General features: G+C 38.5%; 1 protein-coding gene across 1 annotated transcript; it reads left to right on the forward strand.

The window, feature by feature from the left end:
• The first annotated feature begins 2,393 nt into the window (after window positions 1-2,393).
• On the forward strand, window positions 2,394-14,121 carry LOC103721861 (MLO-like protein 14). The gene is made up of 15 exons (XM_088712617.2): window positions 2,394-3,093; window positions 4,725-4,782; window positions 4,983-5,224; window positions 5,451-5,567; window positions 7,514-7,574; window positions 9,687-9,781; window positions 9,999-10,073; window positions 10,795-10,880; window positions 11,575-11,624; window positions 11,821-11,861; window positions 11,955-12,119; window positions 12,248-12,283; window positions 12,496-12,563; window positions 12,699-12,759; window positions 13,532-14,121. The coding sequence occupies exons 1-15, from the start codon at window positions 2,968-2,970 to the stop codon at window positions 13,934-13,936; spliced, it is 1,686 nt and encodes a 561-aa protein (XP_088568743.2). The 5' UTR covers window positions 2,394-2,967; the 3' UTR covers window positions 13,937-14,121.
• The last annotated feature ends 217 nt before the right edge of the window (window positions 14,122-14,338 follow it).

A 14,338-nucleotide genomic window follows, 5' to 3' on the forward strand; every position in this document is an offset into this window, starting at 1 on the left:
CTGTTGTGTGATGAGTTACCAGAATTTGCCCTTCATTTGCTTTAGCTGTTTGCAAGCTGAAAGCAGGAACCAAAATTACAGGTCTGATATAGGCAGCCGTTTTCCTTGCCTATTCCTTCCAGGTTTTCTTGCAACATTGTTTCATTGTATGATTCTGAAGCCTATCAATTGCGTCAAGATACCAATTACTTTAATATCTCGACGAAGCTTTCTGAACGATGTTGCCTTCCGGGACTTCACAGCAGTGATGCCAGAAATTTAGCTGAACAGCTTCAAGTCCCTTGCAGAAAGGGTGAAATGTCCTTTGCTATGTCTGGATCAAATAAGAGGAGAGTAGAGATATTAAATTGGCAAGATACCTCTATACCAAAGGACAGCCTGCTGAAAATGATCCTCCACGGTGTAACAGGGCCTGTTACGTTGTTTTCAGACCCAATTTTTGTGAGCACTAGTTGGTAGGGTGGCCAAATTCTATTAGGGTTCACCGACAGTACTGCAGGACAGAAGCCTCCTGATATGACCAGGAAACTATCGTAGGCTAAGATAGTTTTCTTATTTTTTGCATGCCAATGAAATTTTGCCATGACTTGATGCCCACGAGTTTGGTGGGCCTCATCAGTTTGGCTCCCTGTATGAGAGATTATATGATGAGCAGGAAATTTGGGTGCATCCCCTAGCGGACAAGCAATTAGTTGGATGAGTGATGGAAAAGAGCTGGTCATGGTCTCGAATTAGATGGTGCATTATCTCTTACCTTGCATACCGCTAACATGTTGGATCTTAGTGGTCGCACCTCTCCTCTTCTGAAACAAGATTTTAGTTTGAGCTTTGAATAATTGAGCCGACATCGAATCTGACCATTTTATTAAATAGATAATCCAAATCAGTCTATAGTAGACTAAATCAAGTTAAACAGGTTAAAGATTGCCACCCTTCCTTTCTCTTGCCATTCAAAAGATAGGGATCAAACAGGCAAACTAAGTTCGAGAAACACTTACCGAAAAGGTTGGCTTTTTTCAACCTTCTGTTTCCCTCCTTCCCATCTAATTTTGTCCCTACCAAAATTGTCCACCATCAAATGCACCCATTCGCGAATCAAAATATGAGCTCGCCGATGTCAAGAAAGTCTCAGGTTTCACATGGCCGCTCTCCGCTGGTGTCCACCAAGGATGAGGTACGTGTCCAAACTAAATTATATGAATGACGATTCCGTTAGGCGTGACAAGTAGCTTTTTTTTATATATATTCTTACAAAAATAAATCATTGCCCACACAATTTGGGAAGAGAGAACACGGTAGGAAGTCATTGCCAAAAATCCTAGACAGTCTTTTGTTTTCTAATTTTGTTGGCTGCATTCATATTCGTTGGATGTGAGCTGTCGTTGTATAAAATAAATAAATTAAAAAAAAAGAAAAAGAAAGAAGAAGAAAGAGAGAGAGCGCACGATAGTGACGTTGCAGCCATATGAATACCAGCCAGCTTTCCACACCAACCAAACCAAAGAAACATGGTACTTCCTTTTATACCATGCACACTGGCCCGGGCTGAGAGTGCCCATCTTAGATAACAGGTAGCCTTCTATTGTCAGATGTGCTAAGCTAATATAAGGAATATAAAGGAGAACACCTTAGAACACCTAGAAAAGAAAGGGCTATGACTGTGATCTCACTTGAAATAGATATGAACACGTCTACGTCAATTGCATGAGAAAACACACGTAGTCTATAAGTTAATACATTGTGGTTTTGCCAAAGGCAGCATGGAGCATTTAGGTGCTTGCCTGAGAGTTTCGATGAAATTTATTTGTATCTTAGCTCTATTGTTGCATTACCAATTATGCAAGTGATTTAGATATCGGCCAACCAACTATCCATTCTAAATCATGTGGTTGATCAGATTCATACCAAGGTATGGTAGTTATGACATGCATTAAACTGTTCGATTCAATTGCGAATAGCAAATTCTGGAAGAAATGAAACACTTTCAAGAGTCATGAAACAGAATTTCCTAAATTATTGCGAGACAAGACAAAATGCTCTAATTAATCCATTATCCATGGATTGCTTTGTCCACCACATATATAACGACATTATCCAAACATTCTACAATGGTTATTAACATGCGATGCAGCTGTATCTTAGCAATGCAAGTTGGTGGCCTAGACCCTCAGTATCTCTGGCTCCAGGCTGCAAATTTGGATTTTGCAAAGCTAGAGTTAACAATAAGATTTAATTAATGATACCTGAAGACCTTGAGACAGCAAACAAGATTCAGACCACATCTGACTTCTGCCGTGATCTAGGATCATTTGGGTCGGCAAGGCTTTTTCTCATGGAAGTTGAATACTGCCCAAATTAAATTATAATAACCCAGGGACACTCCTGCCATGCGAATCCCAGAGGCACCTTTGGCAAATACTAAATTATAATGACTTTCTTTTTGTCGTCGACTCCTTGTCCTAGAGAGTGAGACCTGGTGTGAGCCCAAGTTGAGTTCTTGGGATCTCCATTGTCTTGGCTGCGGTTTTTCAGTGGTCCTTCGTCGAGACGCGGAGAGAGCTCTTTTGGGCAATGGCGGTCTCAGAGAAGAGTTTTTGGGCTCTTCTTGTTCGTCCTGTAGTTCTCCCGTAGGAGGGGCTTTTTTTGTCTGGGAATTTGTTAATATTTATGATTTTCCGTAAAAATAGGTGAAAGTTGCGACTTTTGGTGTGGGTTCAGCTGCGGCGTCTAATAGTGTTGTGATTTTGCGGGAAAAATTCAACAAAAAGTTGCGATTTTGGATGCATGCTTTTCTTTTTCTTAGCTGCGGTTTTAGGTTTTTGAGATATTAGAAGGTAGAGGGCCTTCTTAAGCTAGTTTGGTAGGAGGCTAGTGAGGGGAAAAGGAGAAGAGGGATACTGAGTCTTGCTTGGTATTGTAGAGCTGCTGTTTAATGCCTAAGAGGCCCTACAGTAATTAGATATCTAAATGGTGGAACAATCTGAAGAAATGCGGTCACTGGCACTGACCCCCACATGGTCGGTGGCCGCCGTGTTGACAATCTTTGTTGCAGTTTCTTTGCTTGTGGAAAGATCCATTCATCGCCTAAGCAATGTAAGTGGTTCACTAGTCTTGCTTTGTGAATTATTCTGTTGCTTCGATAATTTTTCTTTCTTGAATGCTTGGGCTAATTCTAGCCAAAAAAAATAAAAATGCTTGGGTTAATGGTTTTTCCAGCAATTTTAATGTTTTATGTGGGATTTTCCTTGGTTATTGAAATAGGAACAGGGAAAATGTCTTTACATGTTACTTCTGGGACGTGTTTTTTTTTTTTTTTAATCAGAGTTTTTGCTTCATGGGATGGTAGGGGAATTTAGATCTCTTTGGTAGTTCCTCAAGGTTTGCTTTTCTAGAGGTCACTTGGTTCTTCTTGGACGGCCTTCAGTTGCGTTGGTGCTCTTGATGATTAGTGGGATTCCATTGGTCTGGCCAAGAACAGGACAGGGTGAGGAGAGGTATGGAATAGCCCAATGCCTGACCGCTCGTAGCAGCGTAGTTCAGATGTGTTGAAGTTCCAGACCAACTTGAGTATGTTAGTAGTTTTATTACATCCAAAAGTGAGGTAGCTTCTGTTGGTATGGAATTTGAAGTAATGCTCCTTTCCTTTCAGAAAAAGAGCTGGTTGCTAGATTTCCTTCTCTCTTTTTTTTTCTTTTCATTTTTTCCTTTTTTTGAGGAGGGGAATTGAAGGTTCAACTCACTGCTTTATTGCAAAAAAATGCTAGATTTTCACTATAGAATGCTAGATTTTCACAATAGTTCTTTCCTCTTTACAATTGAATTATTGGAATAACCTTCCTCAATCTTGATTTCCTGATCTGAGAACAAAGATCTGAGATGTCTTTCTGTTCCCCAGGTTTGAATTTCTTCCCCTCACCTGTTGCAATATCTATGAAAATCTCTTTCTTCCAAAGATCTTTCAAATTTTTTATCTTCAAATACAACGCAGGATTTGTTGGTTCTGATGGAGTAAATGATGGTATAACTGATTCTTTGTCTTGTTTATTTTGTTTCAAATTACATTTTCCTGGAAGAAAATTTCTAATTTTCTCTTTTGCTAGGTCCAAACTTGGGATGCTCTATTTTTTCGTTTATCCCAATAGAGGTTTTTTTTTTCCACCAAAAAGTCAAAAAAAAAAATTAACTTCAAGGAATAGCTCAAACATTATTCTGTTTCTACATGATATTATACATCCTCCTCATTTTTATGTTGCATTCTATTACGGAATAAATGTCTCACAGTCGCATTCTGGTATTTCTTAGTTATTGTTTAGGCTTCTCTACTTTAGTTATTATTTAGTGGATCAGAGGTAAGAATGCTACAGTGATGTATTACATTTTCTGGGGTTTGGTATGTTGGATTTCAAGATTTTCTTTCCTTATGGCCCAAGGATATTTTCATTTAGAAGAACTCAAAATCACTGCAATACAACATGGGCATGCTAGCTAATTTGAATTATGATGAAAAGAACCATCTTGTTCTACCAATCATTTTGTTTATTCTTTGCCTCTAATTTGAATTATAAGACCAATCACCAGTGCAATATACCTTAATTAAGGTACACTTAAATGATGGTGCTTTCTCAACCTATTACTATCATAGCATTGGACTAGAAAATCATTTTCTCCAGGCCGCCTCCATTTTGTTCAAGGAAAAGCTAACGGTGTGTCATTTTTTTTCATAGTGGTTGAGGAAAACCCATAGGCACCCACTTTTTGAAGCATTGGAGAAAATGAAAGGAGGTATGCAGTTTTTACTCAGCAGAGGATCCTTCAGGTTTCCTGACAAATGAATCTTATTCACTTCAATTAATCAACGAGAAACAATTGCAACTATATAAAGCTGCAATTCTCCCTGCCCCTTACATATTTGCCAGTTAGTGCATGCTCTTCTTATTATCACAAGGCTTTATTGTCTGACACATTCATCTCCTGTGCTGCAGAACTAATGCTATTAGGCTTTATATCACTGCTTCTGACGGCCACCTCAAGAACAATTTCAAATATTTGCATTGACTCAAAGTTCTATGATGGTAATTTTTCTCCATGCGCCAGAGATGAGGTCAAGGATGCCAAAGATGCAGAGAATGACTCACCCCAATATCACAGGAGACTAATGGCCTTTGTTCTTCACCATTCAGTTAAGAGGACACTGTCTGAAGACAATCAGAAGACATGTACAGAGGCACGTGATTAAATCTATTAAATTATCAAGATCTTATCAGTTACAGATCAAATTCTATAACTTGTTTGTTTCTTATGTCATTAAAAACATCACCGTTCATAGTTACGGTTTGAATTTGTTCTACTTAGAAGCCTGCAGGCACTAAGCTTCAATTATTTTGGTTACTCATGCTTTTGAGCCATCTTTATTACATATCAAAAATTAAAAAAGAAAATCCACTGTGCAGGGTCATGAGCCATTTGTATCGTATGAGGGTCTGGAACAGCTTCACCGGTTTATATTTGTCATGGCCATAACTCATGTATCCTACAGCTGCTTAACAATGTTGCTGGCTATTATTAAGGTTTGCAATTAAGATGTCTTTTTGATTACCACATTCAACAAAATTTGGCAGTCTAAAATGTAGCATCTTTAAATCAGATGATAAAAAGGTTTTTTTGTCTATTACTTGCATACATTTTCTATCCACATATATTTCCTTTTATATTTCCTAAACCAAGCATTCCTTTTTCCTTTTATCCTATTCTCTAGCTTCATAAGTCATGTAGTTGGTGGCATGAGCCTCCAGAGAATGATGTACACAGAGAAAGATGATTCTATGATAAGGCAACCAGGCCAATGTCTACATCTCTAGGTCAAAAAAAGATGATCCTATGATTACAGGAGACTTTGTTTACAAATTCATGACATGAATATGTTCATTCTTATGCATGTCTATGTTCAAAAAGTAGACTCTAGATTAGGTTGTGGATGAGCAAAATTCTTGTTAAAGATTAGTGGGGGTTCTATAACCTTATGATCTCACCACCCATATTTTTACACACAAAGATGAAAATGTGCAGAAATGAATTTATATTTTTGATATTACAGTTTACTTACATGTGTATCAATCTTCATACCCAACTTAACTTGGGGGAACTGAACGATTTTTTTCTTCTTTTCTTCCCCCTCTTTTTTCAGTTGTCACTTGTTGGTGTTTTTTGCAATTTATTTCTCTTGCGGTCTTGCAACATTCACCGGTATGTCTTGCTATGCATCTTGTAGTAGTGGAATGATTGATGGCAAGGTTTGCCAAACTAGTGTCAAGGCTTGTACCGGCTGGCGATTGTTTCGGTACAATACCAATATGTATCGTACTGAGCCAAGGTGTACTAGAGATGAAAGATCAAGAGAAGTGGAGAGGAGAGAGGAAGAAACTCTAATCCTGACCCTAACCCTAGAAGGAGGAAACCAGAGGGGGGAGAGAGAGAAGATGAAGGGGAGATAGAGGGAGAGGGAGGGGGAGGGGAGAGAAGTGTACAGAGGTAGAGGCGCAAGTGTTGGCATCGATTGAGGGTGATGGCATTGTCTTCGACATTGTTTGAGGGCAATGGAGGAGACGAAGGAAGCGAGAGAGAGGGAGAGAGGGAGAGGGAGGGAGGGAGAGAGAATGTGGGGCTTACAGAGAGAGGGGAAAAGGAGAAGGAGAGGGAGGGAGGAGGAGGGGGGAAAGAGAGGGGCTTGTCTTGTCGGTGGCGGTAGCCAGAAGCCCCAAACCCCTAACTGTCGATTGGGGTTAGAGATGTTGGTGAGGGCCTCCATGGCATCGATCGAGAATAACAGCATCGGTCGGCATCGGTTAATATCAAAGAGAGGAGAGAGAGAGAGAGCAAGAGCAGTTGAAGTAGCTGAAAGAAGGGACGAGGCTTTTTATAAGTCGAACCATCCAGATTTCACATCGGCTCAGTTCGGTATGGGAGTTTGGGTCAATTCAGCAAATATTGGTAATTGGTTGGTAGCTTAGGTTCAGTATTAATTTATTCTGGTCTTTCATAAGGAACGAGATACGTGCAACATGAAAATCTTCATTGCAATGCAGCTGCAGCTATTCCCAACTGAATTTGCAGCAGTGCAACCGCTGCTGCTACTTCATTTCTCTACTATTTTAATTCAAAATCTTTTGCCCTGGACTTTGGATGTTTTAAGCTATGGCATGTAACTACATACCAACAACTTGCTAATTTCATGTATACTACTCATCTATACTTCTGTCTGATTTTCAATCCTTTCTTGCTTGAGATTCGATGGATGCAGCTTCCATCATTCGCTAGGGTACATGTGTGACTAAGTGTAGGATCCTTACCAAGCTTATGATTTTGAAACCATGCTACCATCATTTTATTGAGCAATAGTGAAGTGCTCTTAGTATCTCCTTATAAGAAAACATTTTCATAGTTGCAGCCATCTTTTACAATTTCAGATCAATACTTGTATAGGGGCCTAAAGTGGTATGTTCTATGTTATTCTCAGATACATACATGGAGAAAATGGGAAGAAGAGGCTCATCGAGATCAGCATGATTCATATTCTGGTAAGTATTTTTAATGGTGTCCAAAATACTGGCGATAGAGTCTTCTAACAAAATAAAAAACTGTCATAATATTCAAAATGTAATTTATGATACTTTCAATAAATCAGTTAGCAGATGGTGACTTGATGTAACAAGCACAAAAAGCACAGCCATAACATACTAATAATCTACATTAGCAGGCAAGCTAGCATTATCTTGAGCCTTTTTTTTGATTTTAATTCTAGACAACATATCTGAGTAAGAGGAAGGAACAGCATATGTTACATTTCTATTTAGGTTTATCCTTCATAGTCTTGTCTTGCTAACTATATCAAACACCTTGAACAGATGAAGCATTAACTGTATATATGAGTCCGTTGATGATTGTATAGAACAAAGCAAGGTCCGCCGTATCGGGTCCGGTAGGCGTACCGGTTGCCTACCGGACCGGTACGGGCCAGTTCGTACCGTGCTCCGGGCGGTACGAACCGGGAAGCTCTTCCCTGCCGGAACCGGGGAAGAAGAAGAGAACCAGAGAGAACGCGGGGAAGAGAGGGAGGGAGCCCACCTTTGGCCGCCATCGGAGAGCCGCGGAGGGGCGTCGGAGGCTGGTGGGGGGCGGCGGAGCCCGGAGGGGGACGGGGGAACCCGCGGGGGCACTGCGGAGGCCGCGGCCGCGTTTTTTAATTTAGGAATTTTAAGTGAAGTCGGCAAATCGGTTGCCGACTTCACTTAAAAATCCCCAATTTTTTTAATTTGGGAATTTTTAAGTGAAGTCGGCAACCCGCCCCCCACCGGCCTTCGACGCCCCTCCGCGGCTCTCCGATGGCGGCCGAAGGTGGGCTCCCTCCCTCTCTTCCCCGCGCTCTCTCTTTTTCTCCTCGTCTTCTTCATCTCCGGCGAGGAACCGGCCTGTACCGGTTTCAACGGCTCCGGCGTACCGGTAGATGGCCGGACCGGTACGGGCCGGTTCGGCATACGCTGGAACAAAGTTTAATTAGTTGAAGTTAATTACGTGTTAGCATATTACTTCGGCCTTATGCTTATTGCAGCAAGTAGGTTGACAAACATGCGTTTCATTTGTCACAGTCTGTTTCCGGTCAAGAAAGCAAAACTCTTGTAAATATTGCATGCTTATGTGTCAGAATATATTGTTGCAAATGGCACCACCTAAGAGTCCATATTTGTTCTCTCAAGTAATTTTGATTTCCTTGTGAAACCTTCCATCATGGCACTAAATCTAAGATTATCATGTTTGGTTAAAATATCTCCAAAAATTGCACAAAGTTGGAGAGTATTTCCCTATGCTCACCCCCTATGCTTGATTGGACCTTTCTGTGTCAAATCGCCATCCTTGAAGTTCTTTTTTCACTAGATAAAATTCTTGTGGATGCAATAGCCATTAAAGTTATCTGAAGTTTGTCCTCATTTTGATTGGTTGTAGCTTTTATTTCAAGCATTCTTTGTTGGGACTAAGAATGACTGTTTATCTCATTTGAAGAAATGGCCAGATCTTATAGAAGCAATTGCTACAATAATAAGTCTACCTCTGATTTGAGTCCCCCTCTTACAAAGTGCAGGGATCATAGAATGGAAGTGTGGTGCTTTGGCATCACATTATAATTTATTTATCATGAAATGCATATTTATTTCATGACACATTGATTTTTTTTTTTTGGTCAAGAGTCCATATCTACCTTGCAGGCCGGTTGAAATTGCCTGAAATGAGGTTACCATTCTCATAAGAGTGCTTTGGAAATTTTCTTTTGATATGGATGGCATGGATAGTATTGTTTAGTTGCCTTACAGTTGGTGGAAGGTTGTCTCGCAGAATATTGTGCCAGTTCTCTGGTTCAACCACCAATTCTGCTACTTTTTTCACTTGCTCTTGGAGATCTCCTTCGACATAATGCTTCTACTGTCAAGTGGCGATCGCCTGGAGTTTCTAATTGAATGAATTTTTCTTGTAATCAAGGCATTGTTTGAGCTTTTTGCTAGTTGATGTCCTGGGAGTACTAGGAAAATTCTGTTTCTTCCATCTGAAGACAAACAATTTGGAGGGTCATTGGCAGCAATTTTTGTAATCCTCTGTTTTCTTCAATCATCTTTATCTTCTGGTTTATGTATTGACAGAAATCACCAGAACATTGACAATGAGAAGGCAGTCAACATTTGTAAAGTTTCACTTGTCAAGTGCTTGGAGCAGAAATAACTTTGTCGTTTGGATGGTAGGTTTAGTTATGTTCATGATGGTAGTTTAAAGTCTTTGATGATTTAGAAGCCATAGACAATGTCCTGTAATATAGTAGAGAGATCGATCCGAAGAAAATAATCAAATTTAGAAATATTAGGCACATAATGTTGCTTAAATTGTTTATCTTTCAAATTTACTGTTTGCAAGTAACAGTGGTAATGAGAGTTTGATTTATCATGTTTTCTGTGCAGACCTGTTTTTTCCGCCAGTTTGGACAATCTGTTGTACGAGCAGACTACCTTACCCTCCGTAGAGGTTTTATATTGGTAAGCCATCTTCTAACTAGTGAAGATGCTTGGTGGCAGTTTTATAGTCTTCTGTACATTTAGGAAGTAAATTTTGCATATCAGATTTTCAATACTTTATCTATACTCGTGCTCTTTTTATTCTAACAATAAAGAGAAGCTTCTAAGGCAAACTGGTCTCTGCTGTTCCCTTAATTATTTTCCATGAGATTGAGATTGAGGTTGCACCAATCTTGGAATAGGACTCAAGCATATCTTATACATTTCTTAGTTTTGCTCCGTGAAATTTTATTATGTGCTTCTTTCTACTTAAGCATATCTTTTGGTAATAATGTGCTCATTTGGAAATCTTTGATGTTACTTTTGGTCATGTAATTCCTTTTAAATATTTACTGTTTCAGCTAAGGTAATAGAAAATCTCTTCCCTATTCATTTACTGAACTATATCCATTATAAGCCAAAGAAAATATAGAAAAAGAGAAGAAAAGCTTCAAGATTTTATTATGCTTTGGCAAGTCTCCTGGTTAGTTGGCCTAGAGAGCTTTATATCACATATCCTGAAAATGGAAGCTTTCATCATTTCTGATAAGGATGAGCTTGGCTTGTTCAAGTCTAATCTTCTATATTAAATGTATACTTTATTTGCTTATGGCAGAACCACCATCTTCTATATTAAAGATGGGCTTGGCTTGTTGAAGTCTAATCTTCTATATTAAAAGTATACTTTATTTGTTTATGGCAGAACCACCATCTTACATCAAGATATGATTTTCATAGCTATATGATACGCTCCATGGAAGAAGAGTTTAAGAGGATCGTTGGTGTGAGGTAGGTCATAAGTTATTGAGATATTACAATTTCACACAAAATTGGTCTGAGTACCTTTTCTTGTACATCTATTGATGTTCACATAAAACACATATTCATATAATTGGATCTGTAGTTTCTTTAATTTTTTATGTTTACCTCTGAAAATCATCCAACATTTCCATTAGAGCCACAGCCAATCTGGATATTGGGTATTCTTCATCTTTCTTCCATGAATAAATTGTAAATTTTGCAAAATGGCACTTGACCATTTTGAGTGTGAGGTATCCTTGAGAGTAGTAACTTTTACATCATTGAACTGAGAATGATCTAAATATTCTGCCAGCCAGTTTATACTTTTGTAAAAAAGAAAAGATAAATTATTACATTTCAGATCCTGATTAACAGTTGATTTAGCTGACTTTGGACTAGGATCATTAAAATTATAGACATATTTCTCGATTGTTCACGCATGATTTTGGGACCTGGATCCATTAAGTTTTGCACATATTCTTTCCTGGCTAGTTGTTTTTTTTAATCAGTATATTTCTTGTTGATCTTTTTTTAATTGGTCGTCTCTAACAAAACTTGGAATCATGTGTAGAAAGTCAAATACATTGTTTCAGTATTGTATTGAATTATCAGCTTCCTTCATAAACTACCAATTGTCAATTAATAATTTGTTTTTTTCCTCCTTATTTTCTTGCTCTTGCAGTGCACCACTTTGGGGTTTCGTTGTTGCTTTCATGTTATTCAATGTAAAGGGTTAGTTGTGTTCTACTTATGACACATTTTGCCGAACATTTTTTCCTTCTCTGGTGCCACGAGGTTCATAATCTCCAAATATAAAGAAAAATGTTTTTTCTTCTTTTTTTTTTTACTTTTTGAAAGCTCAATTTCATTTTGGCACTCACCTTAGTTTTGTGGTTGCTTATTGTGACAAAAACCACTCACATTGCAGGAGTTAATCTTTATTTCTGGATAGCCATCATTCCTGTCACTGTGAGTACTGGATTGCAGTGTTTTCTATCTATTGATTAAGCAGAATTTCAAATTTAATGCACGATTCTGATATATACCTGTCTGCTTGTGCAGATTGTACTTCTGGTTGGTGCAAAGTTACAGCATGTCATTGCAACCCTGGCATTGGAGAATGCTGGCTTGAGTGGATTTGGGGCTAGATTAAAACCTCGAGATGATCTTTTCTGGTTTAAGAAGCCAGAACTCTTATTATCTCTAATCCATTTCATTCTTTTCCAGGTTAGTTTTTCTTTGCACTTGAAAAGGTTATTATACGTGGAAGTCATCTCTTCCAGCCTTTTGACATGCAAATGCGAAGTAGACAGTATTACTTAAAAAAATTGTTTTTGAATTGTTCATGTCTGCAGAATGCCTTTGAGTTGGCTTCATTCTTCTGGTTTTGGGTACATTTCTTGGCCCTCTCTTCATTTTTTTTCTTCCAACACATCAGATGCTTCCACTTGGAATATGTTATACCTCATTGACTACTCCATATAGATAGCTGGTTTTAGAACTCTTGTTGGGACAGATAACATGACAAGCTTGATTTTGCACACTGCCTACATTGGAGCTTATGTCTGCATGAAGCTGATTGTGTTATCTTATTTATGGACAGTGGCAATTTGGATATAATTCCTGCTTCATCAGGAACCATTTTCTGGTCTATGCACGCCTTATCTTGGGGTACGCTATTGCTGAAAGCAGTAATATTAATATTTTATAATAGTTGAAATCGGTTTGATGTGAAATCTTCAACAAGTAATCCAAAGTTCTCGGATGATTGATTTTATCACTGGCTAAAGCTCTTTTTCTGTTCAGGTTTGCTGGGCAGTTCCTCTGCAGTTATAGCACACTGCCCCTCTATGGATTGGTCACACAGGTATTAAATCATAAAGTGCTTGTTAATTTTTCAGTTCTGGTCATTAACTGCTTTAGCTGTTAAACGAATTTGTATGAGAACGCTGACGGCTGAATCAGTATAATCACAAAACTTTTAAATTTCCATTTTTGGTAACAAATAAAGGGGTGTGAATTGCAAAGCAAAATGCTGGGATGTTTTGGAAAATGATAGGAATCATGGTATGATGAGAATGTCATGATAAAATATTGGAACGGTTGAGAGTATGTAGTTTGGCTTTGCATGAAATGGCAAGGTACTCATATTAAATTACAGATCTGGCAGTTCTTCACATTCATCTCACATTCATTGCTGGTGCTATCGCTCGTCAATGAACTGCCTGTACTGACTCTAACAAGAACTGCCTATAAAATAAACAAGTCCTGATAAATATATTCATGTATGCATAAAACTTTAAGCCCTGTATATCTGCTTTATCCATCCAATTTTAATAGCCGATTCTATACATTTCTTGCAAGATTAACTAATTATAGGTCATGAATAAGATATGTATATACTTATTTACGGGATAATCATCGTACATATTCATTTCTTTACCGCCATTACTTTGTTGATATTTCAACTAGAGATATCTGTGGAATCTTCCAGATGTTTGATTTATTTCAATACACAGCAATTTGAGTTTCTACTCCTTTTTACTGTTTGTGCTTGTCCATCGTCTTGATGAGAGAATTGCTGGAATTTTCCATATGGTCAAGTTCTTTTTACTGACTAGTTTCATTTTGCAAACCAGATGGGTTCAAACTATAAAGCTGCACTTATTCCGCAAAGAATCAGGGAGACTATCCATGGATGGGGAAAGGAAGCAAGGAAGAGGAGGAAGCACCGGTGCGGCATTGGTGATTCAACAATTCATACAGAAACAAGTACGGTGTGCTCTATTGAAGAAGACGAGGAGCTGCTTATGGATCCCTCTGTTAACTCTTACATAAATATTGAGTTGCAACCATCATCTACCACAACTACTACTGACATCATCAGCAATCACTCTACAATTCGTAATGGACATTCTAACTATAGCAGTGCTGAAGCACCTCTTCTCCGGTCCTCAGTGTCTGAACCCTCGTCTCCAGCTCTTTCACTCCTTCGAGGACATGGGATTTCACGGTCAGCTTCTATGCCAATATGGAGGGGATGAATAGAATACACGTGTAAAGATGACGGTTGCAGGAATCTTTGATAACTCTGGGTCTTGAATCTCTTTCCCTCGCCATTTTTCTGTACTTGTATATGAACAAATGAAATTAAAACTAAAACTAAATTCTTGTAAAAAAGAGAGAAACAAAAAAAAAAATGAACATCTCTTATCTTTAAACCTTCTCATACATCCCTGACCTCAAACTGTCTTCTATCTTGTCATGAATATCATCATCATCATCATCATCGTTGCGGCCTTTTACCATCAAAGGCCTGGATGTGGAGCACAAGACCGGTAAACCTCATTGTACTTGAAATTAAGAACCATGAAATGTACGGTTGATATTATCCTTAAGAGCAAGGACTTGTGTTCTAGAGTAAAAAATATTTTGGCTTTAATTAT

The sequence above is a fragment of the Phoenix dactylifera genome, chromosome 16 (genome assembly GCF_051530095.1).
Source record: "Phoenix dactylifera cultivar Ajwa chromosome 16, Ajwa_hap1_PhDact_Kaust_v1.1, whole genome shotgun sequence".
Taxonomy (NCBI): domain Eukaryota; kingdom Viridiplantae; phylum Streptophyta; class Magnoliopsida; order Arecales; family Arecaceae; genus Phoenix; species Phoenix dactylifera.

Bases quoted from the DNA above. Each gene is read 5' to 3' on its own strand.
- LOC103721861 (XM_088712617.2), top strand. From the start codon at position 2,968: ATGGTGGAACAATCTGAAGAAATGCGGTCACTGGCACTGACCCCCACA. The intron at 10,881-11,574 runs GTAGGTCATAAG...TTGCTCTTGCAG, and splicing joins AAGAGGATCGTTGGTGTGAG to TGCACCACTTTGGGGTTTCG. The intron at 11,625-11,820 runs GTTAGTTGTGTT...CTCACATTGCAG, and splicing joins CATGTTATTCAATGTAAAGG to GAGTTAATCTTTATTTCTGG.